The sequence below is a fragment of the Galeopterus variegatus genome, unplaced genomic scaffold, assembly GCF_000696425.1.
Source record: "Galeopterus variegatus unplaced genomic scaffold, G_variegatus-3.0.2 Scaffold593, whole genome shotgun sequence".
Taxonomy (NCBI): Eukaryota; Metazoa; Chordata; class Mammalia; order Dermoptera; family Cynocephalidae; genus Galeopterus; species Galeopterus variegatus.
In genome coordinates this window covers 460,198-484,561 of record NW_007726704.1, presented here as the reverse complement: position 1 = coordinate 484,561, position 24,364 = coordinate 460,198, and the positions used below count along the sequence as shown (strand labels likewise).

General features: G+C 49.6%; 1 protein-coding gene across 2 annotated transcripts in view; it reads left to right on the top strand.

Annotated features, from left to right (window-relative positions):
- The first annotated feature begins 970 nt into the window (after positions 1 to 970).
- The window catches only part of PLEKHH1 (pleckstrin homology domain containing, family H (with MyTH4 domain) member 1), a 34,331-nt gene continuing 10,937 nt past the window's right edge, over positions 971 to 24,364 (top strand). The window contains exons 1-19 of one of the 2 annotated variants that reach the window (XM_008570329.1): positions 971 to 1,029; positions 1,938 to 2,087; positions 6,145 to 6,228; positions 8,048 to 8,129; positions 8,234 to 8,967; positions 12,895 to 12,973; positions 13,715 to 13,806; positions 15,598 to 15,748; positions 15,953 to 16,095; positions 17,182 to 17,292; positions 18,334 to 18,420; positions 18,729 to 18,890; positions 19,819 to 19,899; positions 20,283 to 20,465; positions 20,862 to 20,970; positions 21,774 to 21,886; positions 22,570 to 22,746; positions 23,057 to 23,154; positions 23,653 to 23,830. In XM_008570329.1, the coding sequence (XP_008568551.1) occupies positions 1,947 to 2,087; positions 6,145 to 6,228; positions 8,048 to 8,129; positions 8,234 to 8,967; positions 12,895 to 12,973; positions 13,715 to 13,806; positions 15,598 to 15,748; positions 15,953 to 16,095; positions 17,182 to 17,292; positions 18,334 to 18,420; positions 18,729 to 18,890; positions 19,819 to 19,899; positions 20,283 to 20,465; positions 20,862 to 20,970; positions 21,774 to 21,886; positions 22,570 to 22,746; positions 23,057 to 23,154; positions 23,653 to 23,830 (2,805 nt within the window). In that variant the 5' untranslated portion in view covers positions 971 to 1,029; positions 1,938 to 1,946. Of the gene's footprint in view, positions 1,030 to 1,937; positions 2,088 to 6,144; positions 6,229 to 8,047; positions 8,130 to 8,233; positions 8,968 to 12,842; positions 12,974 to 13,714; positions 13,807 to 15,597; positions 15,749 to 15,952; positions 16,096 to 17,181; positions 17,293 to 18,333; positions 18,421 to 18,728; positions 18,891 to 19,818; positions 19,900 to 20,282; positions 20,466 to 20,861; positions 20,971 to 21,773; positions 21,887 to 22,569; positions 22,747 to 23,056; positions 23,155 to 23,652; positions 23,831 to 24,364 lie in introns of those variants that run through there. The other variant, XM_008570330.1, reaches the window with a different exon arrangement.

Genomic DNA, 24,364 nt, shown 5'->3' with positions numbered 1-24,364 from the left:
AGGCTGGGGAAGGAAGCAGCTGGCTCCAAGTAGGCTATGGCACATGGCATTTGATATGACATTTGGATATATGGTATGCTCTGCTTCTGCTGGGCCTCCATGTGATGGAGTGCAGTTTAGGCAGTGCACAGTGGTGTCCTGGCAGGGAGAGAATGGGAGGTGACATCCAATCCTCACTACACTTGCCAAGCCATGAGCTCATGAAGCTGCAAAGAGGTGCCGTGTGCACTGTGGGCTGGTGAGCAGCTCCTTAGGCTTCAGCTTAGATCTGGTCCCTGAGTAGTCTCTGTTTAAGAACATCGGTCCCTTTGCTTGAGCTGCTTGGTATAAGATTTCAGAATTACTGAACTCCCCAGACCTGACAATCCTCTACTGGTAGCAAGATAGAATTTTTAAAAATATATCTTGAGCCTCTCTTTCTCTTTCTCTTTCTTTAAAATTAAAGAAATCAAATAAGGTGATACCTGTGAATGCTATTTACAGGCAGAGGTGTCCTGACAGTGCTGAGTGAGATATTCCAAGTGGGGAGGAACGTTCTCTTGCTGATGGCATGAGGTGGGCTCATCTGGGAGCATGTTCCATGCTGGACACATGGGCAAGCTGTGGGATGGCATCACTTGCAACCCACCCAGTGCTGAGAAGAAAGATGCCTTGTGGGGAGGAGACTGAGGCAGGATTGGGGCAGGAATGCTCAGGAACAACGACAGTGGTGGCTACCACCACTTCCTGGACAACCCTACACAAGGGCTAGCAGAGGGGATAGCAGCCACAGGCTCTTCACCTGCCCCATAAACTCAGGGTCGAGAGTTGCCTTGAAAATCTCCACCCTGGTCCTCCTGAGCCACTTGGGATGGGTGGATGAAGCCTGGCCTGCATTCACTGTCTGCACAATTTGCTCGAGTGGCCTTGGTGCTGTGTTCATAGTAGGGACATGGCACCTACTTCTCCCCTTCTCTGGCTGAGCAGATGCAGGAGCTGGAGCAGAGGCTGCTGGAGGCGGAGCAGAGAGCAGAGAATGCAGAGACCCAGGTAACCAGGGAGGGGTTGGCGGGAGCATGCAGGGGAAATGACCATTGTCCTTTCCTGGCCCTTCCCACGGACACATGTGGACACACTTGTCACACTGATGAGCCCCTTACAGGAACAAGAAAAAACAAGCAGTCATGTGATGTACCTGAACACATAAGGCGTGTGGAGCTTTCTGTGGGAATGAAGGAATCTTTGGGTAAGGGTCAGTGCAGTGAGTGGGCTTGTTGGTCCAAATAGGCTAGACTATGCTGCAGTAACAAAGTAAGCCTGAAATCTCAGTGGTTCCTCAAATTAGTTCTCATTCATGGTCCCTATTCGTTAAGGGTTAACCAGCAATTCTGCTTCCAGTCATTCAGGAATCTGGGCTGAAGGAAGCTGGACCTTCTGGAACACACAGCCTTCTTGGTTGCCATGGCAGAGAAAGAGAGCTAGATGCTTGTGCACCAGCTTTTAAATACTTCAGCCCAGAAATGATGTGCCCTTTCCACTCGGAGCCCATTGACTGGATGAATTAGGTGGCCCTATCTAACTACAAGGGGGTTGGGCAATTTGGGGATGCACATGGATATCCAGTGAGCAGTGCATATCTCTGCCACAGTGGGGTTGGAGCAGCTGCTCTCCAGGGCTGATGGTCCCACCCAACTCATCCCTTGTGGGATCCCCAGTGGTGGATGGCCCAAGACCTAGCTGGGTTTTTCATTGTAGCTGAAATGAGTTTCTTCCTTCTTTGGCCAAGATAAGGGCTTACTAAATGGTCATTTAATTAATTGGCCCACGTTGCCCTGGGTAAGGGCTCTGCCTGTGAGTCACAGGTTGGGGCACCAGGAGGCATCCCATCCCACATTACTGGCCATTGCATACACCATGTGAGAGATGTGAGACCTTATGAGATCACTGGTACATTTCAGGTGGGTGTGATGGAAGAGAAGGTAAAACTGTCGAATCTGAAGAATGTGGGCTCAGCAGGCAGCCTACACCGAAAATACCAGGAATTGCTAAAAGCCATGCAGGGCAAAGATGAGCTCATCAGCCAGCTTGAGGCACAGCTGGAGAAGCAGGTAAGAGCTAATGTGCAACAGAACACCAGTCCCCTCTCCAGCATCTGCTGTGATTGGCCCCCAGCTGCTTGAGCCCCTCTGCTTGAGCCCCCAAGCGTGGGGAGCTCACTCCCTCATGGGCCTATTCTTACATGTGGAGATTGAATTAGTGGAAGATCTTTCCCTCTCGCGTTTGTTCATTAGAAGCCAGGCAGGGAATGTGGTAGAAAAAGGACCTGGAGGCAGACCCATCCGGGTATGAATCTCACCTCCAGCACCGTTGCTCTCTGACTGTGGGCAAATAGCTCAAGTCACTGATTCTCATTTTACATATTTACACAATAGGGGTTACAATAGCTCACAGGGCTGCTGGGAGAATTAACTTAGGTAATCTGTGTATTGTATCAGACACGTGGTTGGTACTTGGTCAGAAGAGCTCTTCTTTCTCTGTCCTGGACCTGTTGTGTCCTGCCAATGTGTGGTACATGATACTTGGCTGTAGTGTAATCAGAGCTGGATGGTCAGCCTTGGTCGACCATTGGCTAAAGTTTCTCAATGAACCTGAATAGGCAGAGACCAAAGTTGCCATCACCTCTGAAAACCAGGCTTCCTCAGGGGGCCCAGGAGAGGCCACTGCCCACCATTTCATCAATGGTTGGCACCTTCACTCTGGAGAGGACTTCTGGAACATCCCCTGCCAGTTCCTATGCCCAGCCTTCTTCCCTTCACAGACTCATTAACTCTATCCCAGTCTGTCCCTTTCCTCTGCCATTGGCCTTATGTACGCAACTGTTCCCTGGTGCCAGAGCTCTATCATTTCCAACAAAAGACCCCACAGTTTGGTCAGATGACTTTTAATTTCCTACATGTGCATTCTCCATGAAAGTCCCAGCTAATCCTTTGTACCTTCCAGCCATCGTGGGCAAATTGGTAATCATTCATCAGCATTCACTGAATATTCTGTCAGTGGATGTGCCTTTGTATGCTGTGGGGTACCATGTATTCCTGAAAAATCATGGGAAAATGGAATTTTGACTCAGGGTATCTCTAATCAATGTTCCATTGATTTTAAAGATATCTTTTTTTCTTTTGAATAGTTAGAAGTAGCAGCATCTTGGGGATTGTGGGGCAAAATAACTCCTGCTAAAATCTCCTCAGGTCAGAGAAAAGTCATTTTATAATTATAATCAATAGGTCAAGATCAGAATAGAACGAATGCTGTTCTATGAATCAAGAGACCTGGTTTTAGTCCCAGCCTTGCCAGGAACTGACAGAGGCAAGTCATTTCACCCCTCAGGGCCTCAGTTTCCACTGAACAAAGAGGGTATCATCAGAATAGAACGAATGCTGTTCTATGAATCAAGAGACCTGGTTTTAGTCCCAGCCTTGCCACGAACTGACAGAGGCAAGTCATTTCACCCCTCAGGGCCTCAGTTTCCACTGAACAAAGAGGGTATCAACGGGCCGGCCCGGTGGTGCACTGCTGTAGTGCGCCGCTTGGGAAGCGCAGTGGCGCTCCCGCTGAGGGTTCGGATCCCACATACAGACCGGCTGCTCACTGGCTGAGCGAGGGGTGGGAGCAACACCGAGGGTTGCGATCCTGTGGCCGGTCCTGGTCCGGTACGGGCGCGACACTGAGGGTTGCGATCCGTTGCCGGTCACGAAAAAAGACAAAAAGGAAAAAAAAAAAAGGGTATCAAGTTAGGTCAGGAGTTAGCTGACTTTTTCTGTAAAGGGCCAGAGAGTAAATATTTTAGGCTTTGCAGCCACATGGTCTCTTTACAACTGCTTGACTCTGCTATTGTATTGTGAAAGCAGTCATAGATCATATGTAAATGAATGGGCATGGCTGTATTAAAATGCAATTTTGCTTACAAAAATAGAGAGGAGGCAGTGGAGACAAACAGGTGGAGGACTGGATTTGGCCTGAGGGCCATAGTTTGCCAATCCCTGAACTAGATGACCTTAACATCCTTCCAGCTATGAGATACTGCGAGTTTGACATTTTCCTTTTTTTTAAAAAGATGACCGGTAAGGGGATCTTAACCCTCGACTTGGTGTTGTCATCACCACGCTCAGCCAGTGAGCGAACCGGCCATCCCTATGTGGGATCCGAACCCGGGGCCTTGGTGTTATCAGCACCGCACTCTACCGAGTGAGCCATGGGCCGGCCCGAGTTTGACATTTTCACATTCCCATTTCATTCCACAGACTCCTTTGTTTGGAGTTTGTGCCCAGCATCTTATAACTGTCAGGCACTTTTCCCCTACAAATGTAACCAAAGTCGTTAATGCTGGTCTCTTAAACTACTCAGTAAAAAATAATGTTAAAAAATGATTGAGTGAATGGATCGCAATCTTTCAAATTATGTGAGAAGCAATTTTTAAAAATATATTATTTTAGTGCCAGCCCGTGGCTCACTTGGGAGACTGTGGTGCTGATAACACCAAGGCCACGGGTTCGGAACCCTACATAGGGATGGCCGGTTAGGTCTCTTGGGAGAGCATGGTGCTGACAACACCAAGTCAAGGGTTAAGATCCCCTTATTGGTCATCTTTAAAAACAAAACAAAACAAAACAGAAAATGCTAGTTAGTATACACCCTTTGACTCCATGCTTTTTAAATCAGGTAACTAGTTCCCATGCAGAACTGGTTGGTACCCATGCCTCAGCACTGTGCTGTGTCCTCTCTCTCACCGTATCCTCAGAATGACCCAGCAAGGGAGATGTATTTTAGAGGTGGGTGCCGGCCCAGAGGGGTTAGGTTTCCTGCCCAGTGTCTCACAGCAAATAAGCTTCACATGTGCAGTCAAAGGCCATGTTCTCTCCTAGGCTGCTGTTCTTTAGATTCAAACTGCCTTTTGAGTTTTCTACTGTCTTGATTATTTTGGGCTAATTTAACCTGAGTTTTTGTTTAACTGTAAATGTGATACAGTGCTTTAAGTAAAAAATACAAAAACATTAGAAGAATATAAAATGACAAGTAACATTTTTCCTCTATCCCCATCCTTCATTTCCACTCCTCACTGTTAATGGCTGTTGTGTATGGAAGCATAGTATTCTACTTACATTTTGTGGATGTGTCATGTTTATTTAATCAACCCGTTATTGGTGGACACTTAGACTATTTTCAGTTTTGAGTTTTTTATTTAATATTGCAGTAATAATAATATCAAATAATAATAATAATATTGAATAATAATAATAATATCAAATAATATTGCAAGTGATTCCTGAGCACTGTTGGCAGATGTTATCAAATTACCCCTAAAAAGGCTTTGCCAATCTGTTACAAGGCAGTGCTCTAAGCAACTGAGTTAACTGTCCAGCCCAAGCTTTGCCAATTTGTATAAGAGGGGTTGCTCCCAACACTTTTGACAACCTGGGGTAATATCAAACTTTTAAATTGTGTTAGTCTGATACAGGAAAGTGATGTCTTGTTTTTATCTACATTCTTACAATTATGATTGAAATTAAACAGCTTTTCATGAGTTTCCTTGCCTTTATTTCTTCTGTTGTTTTTCTGTTCATACCCTTTGAATGTATGTATTGGCTTATTCATTTCAAATTAGCCCTCTGTATGTATGTCATTTGTGTTGCAAATCCTTCCCCAGTTGGTCTTTCGATTCTGCTTAAGAGATTTTTTTTTTGTTGTATAGTAATTTGTAGTGATTATATAGATTTATTAGTCTTTCCTTCCATGGCTTTTTGGGACTTGTGTTATGCTTAGGAAGGCCTTTCCCACTTTAAGAATATTTTTAAAAATCATAACTGAGTTTATTTTTTTCTGCTGGCCACCTCCATCTGGTCACTTGATGTTTCTTCTCAGGGCTTTCCACTTCCAATTATTTACCCTAGTGGTGACTCATGATTAACTAAAGGCCCTCTCAGGCCAGCCTGTGGGAGAGTGTGGTGCTGATAACACCAAGGCCATGGGTTCGGATCCCTTATAGGGATGGCCGGTTAGCTCACTTGGGAGAGCGTGGTGCTGACAACTCCAAGTCAAGGGTTAAGATACCCTTACTGGTCATCTTTAAAAATAAAAAAATAATAATAAAAGGCCCTCTCTTTCTTGCAGAAGCAGATGAGAACTGAGGAAGCAAAAATTGTTCAAGAAAAAGCTGCAAGGATCAAGGAATGGGTGACACTAAAGTTAGCAGAGGTGAGATGAAAACTCATTGTGGGGGCCTGGCTGGAGGTGTACTGGGGTTACCCTTTGCCCCAGGGTTTTCCTGCCTCCTTCTGTCTGTAGTGCCTTGACCAACCTTCATGTTGTCAACAACTTGCCCTTCACTCAGCTGAAATGCCCAGATGCTTTGCTTCACCTTCCTTTTCCTTTAGTTTTGAGCAGGTTTTCCTATAGCTCCTGACTGGCTTTGTGCTGTATTTAAGTTTGGGGAGAAGGAAGGAGTCTCACTTCTGCAAAGTCCCCCCAGTTTCCTTCTAAGGAGCACACACAGACCACTGTCCACTCTCCACTCTTTCCTCTGTCCTCGCCATTCTTTTTAACTTTTTTTTTATTATGGTAAAATATACATAAAATTCACCATGTTAACCGTTTTTTAAAGTGTACAATTTAGTAACATTATGAGGTACTTGAATGTATGAGGTACTTCAAAAAGTTCATGGAAAAATGGAATTAAAAGATAATGCAAATCCTTCCATGAACTTTTTGAAGTACCTCATACATTCACAAAGCTGTGCAACCATCGCCACTGTCTATTTTCATTCCTTTTTATCACCCCACACAGAAACTCCATCCCTACTAAACACTAAGTCCCTGTTCTCTCTTTTCCTGGCTCCTGGTAACCTCTATTCCACTGCCTCTCTCCATCCATCCATTTTTGTAGTTCACCACTTGCTACAGCTTTATTTAGAAAACTCAGGACTGGAAGCTACAGTGCAAATAACAAACAAACAAACAAAAACCTCTTTCTAAACAAAACAGAAGGGGAATAGCAGTTTGCAAAAGGACGAACACGCATGTCCTACCTCCATCCCTCTGAGACAAGCGGATCACACCTGCGGGAGGGGTTTGGCTCATGCTGCCTCTTGTCCCCTTCTCTGGACACATATCTCAGGTCACCTGCTAGACTGAGAACTGGTGCCTGGCTTACCTCCATATTCCCACAGCCCTTGCTAAAAGGTGCACAATAAAAGTGTGTTGGCTTGGGCTGGCCCTTGGCTCACTTGGGAGAGTGTGGTGCTGATAATACCAAGGCCGCGTGTTCAGATCCCTATATAGGGATGGCCGGTTAGCTCACTTGGGAGAGCGTGGTGCTGACAACTCCAAGTCAAGGGTTAAGATACCCTTACTGGTCATCTTTTCTTTAAAAAATTTGTGTTGGCTTGAATTTTAAAGAATATGCAGCAACCATGAGGCTGGGTCTCACAGATGTCAGATTGAGCAAAAGAAAGCAGACATAGAGAAGAACATACTGTATAATTCCCTTATCTGCAGAGAAATGGGCACTACTAACTAAACTGATGTGTAGGGACGCATACTCAGATGGTGAGGCCCAGAAAGCAAGGAAGTGAATCTAGTAAACTCAGAAGGGCAGCTACCTATAGCAGGGAGGGAGGGACGTGTGATTGGGAAGAGGCAAGTCAGGGAGTTGTGTGGGGTGCTAGCCAGTTTCTTTTTCTTAACCTAGGTGGTGCTCATGTGTATTAATTTCAGAAGCATTTGTTAAGCAGTTCATGAATGTGATATGCACTTTTCTGTTATGTGTTATATTTCATAATTTTAAAAAAGGTTAGAAATAACTAGAAAAGAAGGTGCAGGGATGGAATTCTATCCCAACCAAAACCAGTTGGCACAGAGGGAAGGAGGAGGTCAGGACTCCCTGGGAGGGTCAGCACTGGATTGATGGGACACCAAGTGCTCCTTTTCAAAGATTTGAGCTTTTAATCTTATTTTGAGTTCTATATCCGAACCTGTAGGCTGCGCATTCTAAATCTTTATTTTTCTTCTTGCTTAGCTTGAGATGGAGAATCAGCACCTGAAAAGCTGTAATCAGTACCTGGTGGAGCAGGTGGGAGCCCTCCAAGAGGCACTGGAAGGTAGGCAGGCCAGGTGGGCATGTGTGTGTGGTGGGTGTGTGGTGGAATGTGGGGCTGAATCAAGGAAGCTCTCAATGAATATGCCTGTTTTTTCCCCAACACAGTTCTTCGGATGGCACCACAGGGAGCCCCAGAGCAGGATTCTGTCCCTGCAGGGCCAGGAGCCCACCCTGTGGGGCAGGACAGTGGTCTCCAGGTCCAGGGTTTGAAAGCAGCTATGGCTGCACCTTCTCCAGGTGCCTTGCAGAGCACCGACTCTGTTTCTAAAGCAAGAAACCCCTTAGAGGACTCTAGTTCCAGTGTGGTCCACTCTGCGGAAATAGCAGAGGCCAAGACCCTTCAACCTCATCTGGGAAAAGAGGGCTCTCCCAGCCAGCTGTGTGTGAAGCCACGCACCCCCAGACACGGGTCAGCTTCCTGGGGTGCAGGCCTGGACACTGCTCAGGGAGGGATGCTTCCTGGGACCAAGACTTCTGCCAGGGAAGGTGGCCCCGGCAGCAGTCTGACCCTACCAAAGGTACGGGCTCCCAGCACCCCCCAGGACAGCATCCAAGTGGCCAAAAGGCACCACAGCCAGCCCCAGGTGGGCCCTGGGCACTTTGACCATGTGGTGAGCATTGAGATTGGGGCCCTCTCAGCCCTGCACCCCTCTGGCCTTCCTGAGCTGGAGGCCAGAACTGAGTTCCGGGAGGAACCAGAGAAGATGGAGATGGAAGAGCCACCCCCAGCAGGGAAGAAGGAGGAAAGAGAGAGCCCAAAGGCTGCCAGAGCTGTGCTGGAGGAAGTGGAACTTAGGAACAAGCCACCCACACCTCCCCTGCACCGGTTTCCATCCTGGGTAAGAGGTGACCTGGGGCTGGGCAGAGGGCAGAGCTAATAATAGGAATACAGTTTATTGTGCATGTGCATGCGCTGGGCACAAGATGAGGCTGGCATTGTCATAGCAACACTGGGACCACCCAACTAGTGAGGGGAGAGCCAGGATCTGAGATAATGTGAATGGTGGCTGGCTATCATTTCCTGAACACTCACTGTGTGCCACACGCCAAGCTGGGTGCTCTGGGCAAATTTTCTCATTTCATCTTTGGGACTCTNGGGCAGAGGGCAGAGCTAATAATAGGAATACAGTTTATTGTGCATGTGCATGCGCTGGGCACGAGATGAGGCTGGCATTGTCATAGCAACACTGGGACCACCCAACTAGTGAGGGGAGAGCCAGGATCTGAGATAATGTGAATGGTGGCTGGCTGTCATTTCCTGAACACTCACCGTGTGCCACACGCCAAGCTGGGTGCTCTGGGCAAATTTTCTCATTTCATCTTTGGGACTCTTTGCGGTGGTATGGTGTGGTGAAGAGCACAGGTCCCAGAATCCAACCACTAGGGCTGAATTGCTAACTATGTGGCCCTGCGCAAGTTACTAAAGCCTGTGCCTCAGTTTCCCTATCTGTAGAATGGGGATAGTTGTAGCTACTTTCAGGGTAGTTATGAGGATTAAATGTGTTAATATTTAATAAATACTTGTAGCAGTGGTTCACAGTAGGTATGTAAGTGTTGGCTGTTTCTATTTCTGAGCCTTAGCTTCCTAACTTGTAATACTGGATAAAGTGACATGATGTTTGTGGCATTGCTTCAGGATCAGTGATCTGGGGAGGGGATGGGGTACAGATGAGACCTGACTAGCCATGCATTAGTCTTTGTAGAGCTGGGTGCTGGGTACATGAGGCTGTTCTTTATACTACTGTCTCTACTTTTGTGTCTGACATTTTCCATGATAAATAACAATAACAAGTTAAAATAACGAGGGGACAGGCTGTAAAAGTGACATGGCACAGGTCATTGTTGAGGATGATGTACAGGTATCTAGGGCTTAGTACGGAGCCTGGCGTATGGGAAAGATCCTTACCTGTACAAGGAGTTAGGTGCTGTTTCTCCCTTTCACAGATTAGAAGACTGTTGTCCCCACAGACTTAGCTACTTGCCCAAGGTCATGCAGTAGTGAGTGAGGGAGCCAGGCCTTACGTGTAAGTCCAGCTGCCTCTGAAGCCCACCTTGAGCCTCACTGCCTCTTAGGGGACATTGCCAGAGCAGAGGTCAGCCTGTCACTCATGGTCAGACCCCTGAATGCTGCTACGGTGTGAGGCAGTGCTGTGGGGGATGTCTAGTGTTGCCTGAGGGTGGTACCACACCGTCCCGCTGCTTGGGAGACCTGTATCTTCAGCAGCACCTTTGGGGTCCCCTTTTGAAATGCTTGTTTCAGGAGGCTCACAGCTCCAGGCTTGTTGACTACATCTTTAGCAGTGACTGCTGACCAGCTGCCGATTGCCCCAAGGGTCCCCACAAGACTGAAGACACAGCCAAGCCTTGGAGTGGCCCAGAAGGAAGGCTAGGAGATGGGAAAGGGCTGCTGACCCTCTTGTTCATTGTTGTCTTGCTCAGGAGTCATAAAGCAGAGGTGGGAGTGAGGGAGCATTCAGGAAAGGCATGTGGCAAGAGGGCTCAGCAGGTGTCACCAGAGAGAAGTGTTGCCCACTTCAGTCATTTTGCCAAAATCCAGCCATCTGCTGTTTGACGGTGAAGGGTTCTTGTGTTGTGCTTGTAGCTGTTGGGGAGGGGGTGGTGGGATGCTCCAGATGACATTTTCCCCATGTGAACATCAGCCAATCTCTGGGGATGAAGGTATGAAGGGGCAGTATCAGGTCTTCCCACAGACCCTCCCTGCTCTCCACTGAGCCCTGGGGACCCAAGAATCAGCCAAAACAATTTAAGGAGAATTTGTCTCCTGTTTGCAATCCTCTTTGTAACTTGCTCCTGGGGAAAACAGGCACAATGCCAGCTGCAACTGAGGTCCCTGGGGCAGGATCACTCCTGTCCACAGGGAGCTTAGGAAACCACAGTGGCCAGAGAGCCCAGCCCCTCTCTCTCTCAGGTGGCACCAACTGGGCAATAACCAACTGAGTGGAAAACAAAGACCAGGAATTCAGAGAAGTACATTTCTCAGTCCGAGGGAGTCAGATATACTTATCTGCTTTTAGAGTTTGTAGAGCCCTATTTCTGTTACTCCTTAAAACAAGATTGTGAGTTAGGCATTAGATAACCTCTTGTCAAACAGACCTATGTTTTGTTTAACCTAAATCTCTCAGGCTTTAGTTTCATTTCCTCTGTGAAGTTAGAGGCCTGTCCTTGGTTGAATTCCATGACCACTACAGACAGAAATAATCTTTTTTATGCCTAATTTTACTGTTTGGACTCCATGTACCAGCCCTTGGTAAGCACAGGAATTCCCTGCCCTGCGGCAGTGCCCCTCCTTGGTCACCCTTCCTCCCCGCCCTCTAGCTCTCGCCCTGCCCACCCTCCAGTTACCTCAGCAGCTTATCCCGGCACTCACCAGTTCCTCGCTCTCTCCCCCAGCTGACCTAGTGCTGCTGCTCCCCTCTAGGGCAGCACCCCAATCTGCGTCACTCCTCCCTTCCAGTCCCAGCCCCCAGCCCAGCTGGTCCTGCAGGTGAAAGGACATCCAGCCACCTCCCCAAGCTGGCCTGGCATTCCTTGGAAGGCTGGCTAACCTTCCCCAGTCAGCCTTTGTGACTCACTGGTCACCTGAGCGGGCCTTTGTTTTCCCTTAGGGTAAGTGAACAGATATGGAAAAGCACAGGCAGAGCCTTGGGGCTGTTTGGGAGCAGTCAAAGCCATTTGATTTAAAAAGCTCCCCAGGCTTGTAGGCCTGCCTAAGATCCAAGGACTTCCTTGGGGTGGGCATTCTTCTGTACTGGAGTTCTGGAGTCTCCTTGGCTAAATTGGCTTTGTAGGTTGACCCTGAAACCTAATCACAATATAACATTATTACTCCAAGGACTTCCTTGGGGTGGGCATTCTTCTGTACTGGAGTTCTGGAGTCTCCTTGGCTAAGTTGGCTTTGTAGGTTGACCCTGAAACCTAATCACAATATAACATTATTACTGTAGGAAAAAATGTGTCCTAGGTTCCCAAGAATTGGCTTACAAAAGAGCATGCCATCTGGGGCAACCAGTCTTGAGTTTGGCCAAGGAGGTGATTAAACAGCTCAACTCCTAAAAAACAAAACAAAACAAGAGCACACCCTCACTGTGTGGCTCTGCCTTCCTGATTATCAGCACCCTCAGCTTCCGGGGGTGAGATCCTGGGACCAAGGGTAAAGGCAGAGACGTGGGTAAAGATTCAGGGAAACAGGTCACTGACCTGCTCTCCTCTTGAACCTCCTTTGCCCCAAGGGGAAGGGTGGAGGCAAGTGAGGGAACAGCAACTGTTAGGCACTGATTATATTCCAGGTGTTAAAAGGTAAGTAGTAGTATGTCCATTTTAGAGCTGAAGAAAATGAGGCTCAGAAATGAAGTAACTTGGGCCGGCCCGGTGGCGCACTGGATAAGTGCGCCGCTTGGGAAGCGCGGCGGCGCTCCCGCCCGAGGGTTCGGATCCCACATACAGACCGGTTCCCGCTCACTGGCTGAGCGAGGCGCGGGAGCAACACCGAGGGTTGCAATCCCATTGCCGGTCCCCGGTCCGGTACGGGGGCAACACTGAGGGTTGCGATCCGTTGCCGGACACGGAAAAAGACAAAAGACAAAAAAAAAAAAAGGAAATGAAGTAACTTGCCCAGTAACTGACCTACCCTGGCTGTGGACTTGGGTCTGCCCACCTCCCAAGCCATCCTTTTTCCTCCACAGCCTGGAGGGGCTGGTCTGAGCACAGTCCTGTGCCCTGACCCTCCTGGGGCCTCTTGATTGCAGGAGAGCCGGATCTATGCGGTAGCCACTTCAGGCATGCGGCTCTCTGACGCATCTCCCAGAAGTAATGCTGGCTGCGGTGGTGAGTCCCAGGAAGACCTGAAGGGACCACACGCCCATGGTGGGCAGGGAGGGCGGGGAGGGTGGAGAAGGAAGAGAAGACTGAGCAACACCCAGGGCTGGGGTCATCCGGCACATGAAGTACATGTGAAATCAGCAGCAAGTGCTACCTGGGAGGGAAAAGGGAGCCCTGCAGATTCAGGTGATCACTGGGCTGGGTGGGAGGGGGAGTGATCAGGGTTGTAGCCAGTCATGGAGCTAGAGGGGACCTTAGAGGGGTCCTCCCATCCAGCCTCCCACCTGCATAGGGTTCCATCTGCCTCACAAGGGCTGTGGGTGGGAGGAACCCCAGTGACCTGATTTAGGTGAACCCCACCTACTGGCTCTTGAGTAACAGGCCAGCCACAGAGTTCCCACAGCGACAGGAGAGCCCACAGTTGCACGATTTATAATGCATGTCAGCAGGAGTGGGACATGCCACAAGCCTCAGGAAGGATAAAATGGCTAAAGGGCAAGACTTTTGGATTCCATCGTGATGGATCCTTTACTGATCACAGGAATCATGAATGGGGAGCTGCCTGGTTAGCTCAGTTGGTTAGAGCATGGTCCTCATAACACCAGGGTCTGGGATTGATTCCTATATAGGCCAGCAAAAAAAAAGAATTATGAATGGGGATCCCACCCTACCTGAGATTCACTTCCCCCAGACCCCTTACCGGGTCACAACACCTGAATTAATCTCATCCCTCTTTTTCCCCCTCAGCTTCAAGCCCTCCTGCCCTTGGGTCCTCTGGGCCTTTCTCTGGCCTTGTCTACAAGAATGTCACCGTGCCTGTCTACACAGCACTGAAGGGGGTAAGAAACTGCTGTGCAAAGAGTGGGTGTCCCCTGGTCTCGGCATGCAAAGACTGGGCTGGGGCTCTAGGGCCAGGCTTCTGCACACAGTGACCTTCGTCAGGGAGCTCAGCTCACCATATGTCATTTTGTTTTGTTGTTTATCTTTATTCAATTTTTATTATAAAAATTCTACATTTATAAAAATTTGAATCAATATGCATGTGGGCAAAATAAGAAGGTAAAAGTAAAACCCATGCCTGCTCCACCTCTCCTTCCCATCTTCTTTCATGTCTGTTTCCCTCCCCAGGTCCCCAACAGCAGTGGGGCTCCTTCCAGAATCGTTTATCTGTGTTCAAATATTTTTCCCCATAACATCACTACCTATTTTTTTTTTTTTAAAGATGACCGGTAAGGGGATCTTAACCCTTGACTTGGTGTTGTCAGCACCACGCTCACCCAGTGAGCTAACCAGCCATCCCTATATGGGATCCAAACCCGTGGCCTTGGTGTTATCAGCACCGCACTCTACCAAGTGAGCCACGAGCCGGCCCACTACCTATTTTTTTAATAAAAAATCAGATATAACTGCAATGTGATATTTTCATACATGTTTTTGTTTCTTTTGTTATTGGTTTTTGAATCATCATAGAATGATTGATAAAAGTTTTTATCGAAGAATAAAAAACCAAAAATGAAATTTCCTCTCATATTGCTTTTCCCTAATTCCTAACTCCAAAGGCAACTATCATTAACGGTTTGGTGTTTATTCTGTAAGGCCTTCAGATGCATTTACAAATAAGAATAAAAAACCAAAAATGAAATTTCCTCTCATATTGCTTTTCCCTAATTCCTAACTCCAGAGGCAACTATCATTAACGGTTTGGTGTTTATTCTGTAAGGCCTTCAGATGCATTTACAAATTCTCTCTCTCTCTCTCTCTCTCTCTCTCTCTCTCTCTCACACACACACACACACACACACACACACACACGCACGCGCGCGCGCGCACACGTCAGGTGTCCTTCCGTACTTCCTCCTCTTGTGCTGTCCAGCCCTTGGCACAGGCGTACCGTAACTACCTTAAGCTTTTTTACACACACACACACACACACATACACGCGCGCGCGCGCGCACACGTCAGGTGTCCTTCCATACTTCCTCCTCTTGTGCTGTCCAGCCCTTGGCACAGGCGTACCGTAACTACCTTAAGCTTTTTTAAATATCTGTGCACTTATATATACATATTTCTGTAGGATAGAGTTCTAGAGGTGGATTTTCTGGGCAAATTATATACAGGTTTTAATTTTTGACTGGTACTGCCAAATTACCTTCTATCAACACTTTACAAACTAGAGTATTTTTTTTCCCATATTCTCTCCATGCTCTCACCAACACCACAGTAATCAGTCTTTTTAAACGTTTGCCAGACAGGATGATCTCTCATTGTTTCAATGTCCCACACTTGGCCTGTGACGTGGCTTTCCCGCCCCCTTGTGGCAGAGAGCAAGGCTCACAGCAGTCAGGTGTTCAGTCTGGATGGGGCGGTTCCTTTGGGGACCACAGAAGATATGTGGGGTATGTGGGGGAGGAAGGCCCAAGGAGAAGCCTGGAGGTAAGGACACAGGAGTGAGGTCAGGAAGGGACCTTACACTGTTTGGAACAGTTGTCTATTCAGTGCCCCGGCTGAGTAATGGCCTTGTTGCCCCAGACAGGCTGTGTTGGTCATACCCTGGTCACTTGGAGCTGGAGAGTGGGAGGGGGCTTGCTTTGCAGCCTGAGCTGCAGTTGGGGAGGGGGCCTGTCTTGCAGAGAGCCACGCAGATCAGCACTGTACCCTTTGTGGATGAGTCTTCTGGGTCTGACGATGATTGCAGCTCTCAGGCCAGTTTCCGAACTTCCATTCCCTGCTCTGAGTCCAGGAAGACCAGCGGACTAGGCAGCCCCCGGGCCATCAAGAGAGGTGCAGAGAAGGGGGAACAGGGGTAGGGTAGAGCAACAAGGGGCCCCTCCCCTCTTCCATGGTCATTTGTATGCAGGGGTCCCTGCTTGATGTGTGCCCGTGATCCCCAGCAGACCAGACTCGGGGGTCCTGGGTGGGCATTGAGGGCTGTGTGAGCTGGGGGAGGTGTGAGACCTGGGCCTTGACTCCTCCTCCCATGGCTAGGTGTCTCCATGTCCTCACTGAGCTCCGAGGGTGACTACGCCATCCCCCCGGACGCCTGCTCGCTGGACAGTGACTACTCAGAGCCTGAGCACAAGCTGCAGCGCACCTCAGCCTATTCCACTGATGGGCTGGGCCCAGGCGGGGTAAGCTGGGAGCACAGTGCACACCCTGCTGGGGCCAGGAACAGGGAGGGAGCAGACCTCCAGCAGAGGCTGCCCAGGGCCATTAGCACAAGACACGGTGGCAGCTGTGTGAGGCAAGGGTGCCTGGGGTTGTGGAGAGAGGCGGGATGTGGAGAAGGGGCTGGGGAGTTAAACAGTTATGGAGTCAAACACACATTACCCCATGAGGAAGGAGGGAAGCAGCCCAGTGAGCTCCTGAGCATACAAGGACTGGCCCATCACTGAGAGCACACAGTGGCCCAGCAGGCCCCACAAGGGGTGTGACATACAGGACCTTGTTTCATCTCCATCCTGAACCACCAGCTAACATTTTATGGAGCCCTTCTAGCTGGCCAGTACAGGGATCTGAACACTTGACCTTGGTGTTATAACACCGTGCTCTAACCAACTGAGCTAACCGGCCAGCCCCTGCTCCATGCTTTTCATGCATTGTCTCATCTGTCCTCACAATGCTTTTGAGATTATATCCCCATTTTGTGGATGAGAAGAGTGAGGCTCAGATATGCTGCTATATGCCATTGCCAGCAGGAAATCCAGATCTACCTAACCCCCGGCCCTTGCTCCACACCACTCCACTGCTCTGTCTTCACCTTCCCTGCTCCCTGACCCCCACCCAGCCTGGCTGTCATACCCATTGTTCCCCAGACCCACTGCACCCTCTCCCCTTTCTGTGTTGCTAGGATGGCCTTCTTCCTCCTCTCACCTTTCCTTCAGAGGCCATTCAGGTGCGCCTCTTTCCCGAAGCCTTCCTGGCCAGCCTCTCCCTCCTACAGCCCCTGATCTGCCATCTTTTCATGGCAAGGTCTTCCCCAGCCAGCATGGGAGCCCTTCCACAGCAGCATCACCCATGCTTTTAGTCCTCTCTGAATCCTTGGTGGGGCACATTTCCATGGAAATACACGTAGTAGGTACTCAACTTTCTTTTAAAAAATATTGATAACAAAGCAGTGACTCAGCTGGACCATCTTGGCCTGGGTGATATCTAGGAGCCCCAAGTGATTTCCCTTTTCTGTTCCCCTCTGTCCCCTACACTCTCTCACCCCTCAGGAGTCACTGGAGAAGTCGGGTTACCTGCTGAAAATGGGGAGCCAGGTGAAGACATGGAAGAGGCGCTGGTTTGTCCTGAGACAGGGACAAATTATGTACTACAAGTCCCCGGTGAGACCCTCCTCCCTCAGGGCTGTAGTCAAAAGGACCCCACCCCAGACCCAGACCTGTGTGAGAGGGGCTCGAGGAGGGAAGCATGGCCCAAGGCCAGAGGGCAAGGGTCTGGCAGGCACAGAGAGTCAGCCTGAGGCTTTGAGCCATACACGGCGGCCATGAGGCTGGTCACTGGTTCTCACAGTGAAGTCAGGCACCGAGGCAGTCAAAAGCAGTTCTAGGCCAGTTGGCTTGGCAGTTCCTTCTTCCTTCAGAAGCTGTTTATTTCCTCTTATGCCTGGTCCTGTAAAAGAACTGTTCCCAGACTGCCCTCACATCATCTGGATTGTTCTGTGAGCGAGCTCATGACCTCCACCTCCGTCCTCCACTGTTTGGAATTGAGGAGATTCGGGTATTGGGAACTAGTTTGACAGGATCTCCCTGGAGAACCAATTTTAATGTTTTAAAGAGGACAAAAAGGCTTCCTCTCTCGTGCAACTCCAGCTAATTGGTAGTGGCTGTGTTGAACACTGTTAAGGATTCTGGTCTTATATCGCTCAGTGAGAAAGCATGCTGTGATTGATTAGTAATGTCTGCAGTGGCACTGGAAAGGACAATAATAGTGATGTATATGCCACTTATTTGCCGAACTTGGTATAATGTATGTAGTAGAAAGAATTTAAGGGCAGTAATAACCTGGTAGCTTCTGACCCAATTGTTTGTTTTTAGTGGCTGGCTGGCATGAGGATCCCAGCCCTGGACCCTGGTGTTTTAACACCATGCTCTAACCAACTAAGCTAACTGGCCAACTCCTGACCCAATTTTAAAGGCTTACTCTGTCCTTTTTGAGGCCTGGGTCATAAGGACCTATGTTCCTAATTATGGCTCCATTTAGCTAGAACCGGAACCTATAACAAGTTACCTATCATCCCATCACCACAAAGCTTGGGAATAACTTTCCTCTTTGCCTGTGATCTGGAGTGAGATATGAGGGTAAATGCTGTGCTCTGGGAAGTCTCTGTACTCTGACCACTTTCCTCCCCATTCCTTTCTCTATAGAGTGATGTCATACGGAAACCTCAAGGTCAAGTGGATCTGAACTCCCATTGCCAAATTGTCCGAGGGGAAGGTGCACAGACATTCCAGGTGAGAGAGAAGAGGTGCTGGGATTGGAGACGGCTATGAGGGAGACAGATGGAGCAGAATGAGCATGAATGAGAGACTTTACATCCACATACTAGTTTGTGAGTATGAGAAAGGAAGAGGAGACAGGATGTGAGATGGAGTGAAGGAAAAAAGACTGAGAAAAGTATGCAGGGGGAAAGGAGGAGGAGGGAGCAGCAAGGTAGGAAGAGGGAAGGCCTGGTGGGTTCAGCGATTTTTCTACCTTGGAGCCATGTCCTGGTCCATTCTCCTGTCTTGCCACCTCTGGCCCAATTCCTCACCCTCCACAGCTTATCTCTGAGAAGAAAACCTACTACTTGACGGCTGACTCGCCCAGCCTCCTGGAGGAGTGGATCCGAGCACTACAGAGCCTGCTGAAGGTGCAGGCCACTGGGCCTCCAGCCCTGCCTCGGGGTGGCACCAAGCCCACTGTGAAGGGCTGGCTGACCAAGGTACGGGCTGGGCTGATGGGGAGGAATGTGGGCCCCCTGAGAGTCAGAGAGCTGGGAGTGGGAGTGCCAAGGGGTGGTGGGCTCCCTCCTTTCTCCAGGAGCTTCCTCACAGTGATTAGCTGGTTGGCCCTCAAACATGGTCTGACCTCACAAGGCAATAGTAAATGATTCCCTAGAAACAGAGATCAGGGTTGTGAGAACAACAGCTACTGTCAAGAAAGGGGACAGAAAGGAATGGCTTGAATCCCCTCCCCAACCTTGTACCCACCATACCTCATTATTAACAGTGGGAAGAAGAGACTCAGGTGAGGTAGGTATGGCCATTGGAAGACTTACGGTATCTGAGGACTGCCCTAAAGACATTTTAGTTAGGGATCTCCTGGTTGTAAGGACCAGAGAAGCACATTAACTGGACCAGAACACCATCAGGAACCAAAGCAACTTGTGTTCAGCAAGCTCAGTGCTCACAGGCTCTCTCTGCCTCTGCTTCACCATTGAGTTCGTGTTTATGCCATGCTCCTCTGCCCATGTGCAGTTTCTGTTCCTCATGATTTACAGCTGCCACAGGCTTCAGCTTGCTAAGGCCCTTACCCGCCTCACAGCATCTTAAAAACTTTGGCCTCTGCCAGCTAATAAGTTCTTGTTTTCGTATTACTGGAAGGGGTGTCTCATTGGCCTGGTTAATCTTTTAGTGGCAGGTCATAGGTCACTTAGTAACCCAAGTATGGCTGGGGTTCCACATGAAACACACCATGGGACCTTTGCTGTGAAAAGGGTGGTTCCATCAATGGGGAGTCTGAATGGCATCTCCACTAAGGATGTGAGTTTGGAGGTCAAATTTGTCTCCCTGTGGCTTCTCTTTGCCAGTCTTGGATTTATTTCCAGGGTCACCTGGCTGTAATAATGCTAGTTCATTTCTGTCTTACAGGTAAAGCACGGCCACTCCAAACTGGTTTGGTGTGCTCTGGTTGGGAAAACTTTTTACTACTATCGGAGCCATGAAGACAAGGTACTTCCTTGGCCTCCTGATGGCACCCACTCTCCCACGTCCCACAAACATTACTGTGGCTCCATGTCCTGTTGAAAGTCCCGAGCTTTACCTCCTACCCCACCTAACCCCACAATAAGTATAAAAGCCAGCTGCCTGGATCCTTCCAAATGCATGGCCCAGCATGCACGGCCAGCAGCATGCATGGCCAGCACACTCTGCCTGTATGGTCTATTGCTGCTTCTCCACACAAGCCTCATTCTGCTCCCAGCCTGGCTGGGATGCTGCCGTCTCCACTGCCCCATCCTGTCATCTGTCCACATCCATGATTCCCAGGGCTCACAGGGAGGAGACTCCCCCATCCACTGCTGGCTCTCCTGTTCATGGAAGGCTCTTGTCTGCAGCGACCCCTAGGCCGCCTGCCTGTGCAGGATGCACACATAGAGGAAGTAGATCGATCCTGTGACTCGGATGAGGACTATGAGGCTGGAGGAACAGGACGATTGCTCTCCTCCCACTGCACGCTGGTGATCCACCCCCCAGAGCACAGCCCTACCTACCTCCTCATTGGCACCAAGCATGAAAAGGTAAGGGACGGGGCTGGGCCTCCATGGCCAGGCTTGGACCCGTGATTCTGATCTGCCCTTCTTTCCTCTGAGCTTCCCAAAATCTGAGTTTATTTCCCTCTTGGACACTTTGGCAACTAATATTCTCTGAATGGGAATATTCCTTTATGTTCAGTTCACCCCCAGTGGCCAACATTTCTTCACTGGGGCCATCAAATAGAACCTCAAACTTGGGAAATTGGATTCATGTTCACCTGATCTTGAGTCTTTCATCTTAGAGACTGTGGCCTTAACTCATGCCAAATGAACTAGTTGAACCCCATCATGGGTTTGGCCCCTTCAAGGAACCCTCCTTGGAGCTCTTGCCTCCACTCTTCCCACCCCATCCTTATCCGATTGCTTTCCACCCTTTTCCAGGATACGTGGCTTTACCACCTCACAGTGGCTGCAGGTGGCAGCAGTGCCAAGGTGGGCACTGCCTATGAGCAGCTCATTGGAAAACTGATGGATGGTGAGGGAGACCCAGGTAAGGCAAGGGTAGCTGTCACTGCTTAGGTTGGAGGGTGGCGGCTGGGTGATTATTGGACAAGAACCCAAAGGAAGCACCATGGTACCCTGAAGGTGTTTTAAAAACATCAAAGCCAAAGAGGGGAGTTCCCATCCCAAGGTCCGGGGCCCCTCTGTCTCTGGCCAAGATACTGAGGTGACCACTCTGTATCTGGGGGAGTTTATTGGGGAAGCAGACTTTCCAGTGACCTAGGTAAATGTTTTACTTTGTTCAATCTGCAGCTTTGCTGTCTGGGCAGAGGGCTGAGGAAGAAGTTAACTGGTTAATGTATAGTTAGAGTTTGTTAATAAATGATGCATAAACTGGTATCAGGCTAAACTAAGCCTGGGATGTTCTGGGGTCTTTGTTTTGCTATGATACTCAGGCCTCTGAGGGACTAATGGCACATACCACACACATCCCTTTACTACTGCTCCAAGGCTTATTTCAGGCTGATATATATGGTCTTCCATCTAGACCTGACACAGTAAGGAAGAGGCTTCCCCCTGCACACACATGCTAGCACTAGACACCCACAACCTCACACACTCACCCCTATTGCAGTTCCATGAGCAAAACGGTGGCCACCTTCCTGTGTAGTTGTGCTTGTGTGTGCTAATTGCAATGCACACCTGCATACACTCTGATAAACCCAGCACAAAGCATGTGTCCCAGACAGTTAAACCACTGTCTTCCACACAATTTAAAGCTGCAGATGGGTGGGAGGTGAGTTATCTGCCCAGTGGTAACTGTGCTGCTCTCTGGTGCTGTGCTTGGGGCAGATTCCCCGCTCTGGAGGCACCCCATGCTGTGCTACAGCAAAGACGGGCTGTACACCTCCCTCACCACCCTGCCCTCCGAGGCCCTGCAGACAGAGGCTGTCAAGCTCTTCAAGGTAAAGTGGGAGTGTCTCCTGGGCCCACCGACAGACAAAGCACACACACGTGCCCAGGCTCTGCCTGGAGCAGCTTGAGCCCACCTTGGTGATACTTGTGATACATGGGGAGGAGACCCACGCAGTTATGGGTAGTCCACAGAGGGATCTGGAGAGGGCAGGAAAGTCCCATAGGGTCCCTACTGCTTCCTCTGTGGCAGGAGTGTCATCTTCTCACCGGGAGGGAGGAAGCTCTGGGACTTCATGCACAAGGCCATGGGAAATACCGGTGAAAACTCTCCATAGAGGAGCTCCCCTCCTTCTGTAGCTAACAGCAGGAAAATCTGGGCTTATGTTGTTTCTAGACTTGAGAGATTCTAACCTATTTCAGAATGTTCTTTGTGCCTGTCTAAATTTTCTGTTTTTTTAAAAATGAATTTGGCTTGCTTATGTAATGGAAACAGTTAAAGAAGAAGAGATTCTATCCCTAAGTAGCCCCTTGCAGCAATCATAGGTGTTCTCAAGCAGTAATAATGCTCCCTCTTAGAAAGCGCTGTCGGTGAACTTGAGCCTCCCTTGAGCTTGGGGAAATGGCCCAGCTTGGTCACCTCCCTGCTTGAAATTGGAAACACCATTTCACTGTCAGAGAGGACAGTAATAAGGGGTTATCGGTCTGCCTGTGCCTACTGTCTTTTCCCTCCCAGTCCTGCCAGCTATTCATCAACGTGCCAGTGGAAGCTGCCTCGGTGGACTACCATGTGTCCCTGGCCCAGACAGCACTACAGGTCTGCCTGGTTCACCCCGAGCTGCAGAGTGAGATCTACTGCCAACTCATGAAGCAAACCAGCTGCCGCCCACCTCAAAAGTACTCCCTCATTCAGGTGGGCATCCCCAGGGGCAGGACAGCTGACAGCAGCCATTGGCAAAGGCTGCCTGGAGGTGGGAAAGGTGGAAGGAGGTGACTGGCAGCCATGCTCTGGCAGCCTCGGTGCTCCCAGCTGCCTCAGTATGGCTGCCCTGTCTGTGCACAGACTGTGTGATTGCCATTCTGGACAAAGCCTGATCAAGTCACCCACATTAGGTTGGGGCTGTGGTTTAGGGAGAGAGCTGAAACTCTGTAGCTCGCGATTGTGAGGGCAGTTGGCGCTGCACACTCAGCACTCTCCTCGTGCTACCTGTGTCCCCTGGCAGTGCTGGCAGCTCCTGGCTCTGTGTGCCCCACTCTTCCTGCCTCAGCATCACTTCCTCTGGTATGTCAAACAGCAGCTCCAACGTCATGCAGATCCCAGGTGAGTGAACACCATTTCCTCTGCAACTATAATATTCCCACCATGCTTAAGAGGGATGAGGGGGAGCCTGGAATAGACCAGATTGCTCTGATATCTGCTCAAGGGCCATGGAGACTTAGCCCATCATTGTGCACACAAATGGGCACGGGGAGCTCTGGGCATGCATAGGCTTCTCTGCACACCAGTCCACGTGTCCATGGATGTTTTGTAGGGGCTCTCATATGAAGCCACATTGCCCCCAAATTGTCCCTAACTGTTCATTCTCTGTTGCCATGTGCTTCTAGCTTCTGGAAAAAAAGTCCATGCTGGCAACCTGCTGCATATAGGTCGTGAAGGACAGACTAATACCCCAGACCAGAGTTTTCAGGGCTTTTCTCACAACCTGCTCCACCTTCAGTTTTGGTCCTGGCTAGGTCTAGGTAGTGACACAGGGTGCCAAGGTGGGAGGTATGAGCAGAATTCCTAGTATTCCCCCTCTTCCTTCTGCTGTCTTTTTAGAAGTGCAACTGGCCAGTATGCCACCTACTGCCAGCGGGCAGTGGAGCGGACCCTGCAGGCTGGGGAGAGGGAAGCAAGGCCGTCCCGCATGGAAGTGGTGTCTGTCTTGCTGCGTAACCCCTTCCACCACTCCCTGCCCTTCAGCATCCCTGTGCATTTCACCAACGGGACTTACCAGGTGAGGAGGCTGCGTGTGTCCCCTGCCCCAAATCTTCTTGTATCACTGTTCTAGAAGAGAACACTCTTAGGCCAGGTAGGTGCTAAGCTTACTTCACCCTGGCAGATTCTTTAAAGGCAAGCCAGCAAAAGGGATGGGCCTAGGATTTGGGAGTGGTTAGTGCCAGTGTGTAGGGGGAAAGGAGCTTAGATCACAAAAGTGCTTCATTGGTGCCTGGAAGTAGAACTTTTGAACCCATTGTATGAACAGAGAAGCTGAGACACTGACCAAGAAGAAAGGGCTCCTAAATGATTGGCAGGGGCCGGCCCGGTGGCGCACTGCTACAGTGCGCCGCTTGGGAAGCGCGGCGGCGCTCCCACCCGAGGGTTCGGATCCCACATACAGACCGGTTCCTGCTCACTGGCTGAGCGGGGCGCGGGAGCAACGCCGAGGGTTGCGATCCCGTTGCTGGTCCCGGTCCGGTACGGGGGCGACACTGAGGGTTGCGATCCGCTGACGGGCACGGCAAAAGACAAAAAAAAAAAAAAAAAAAAA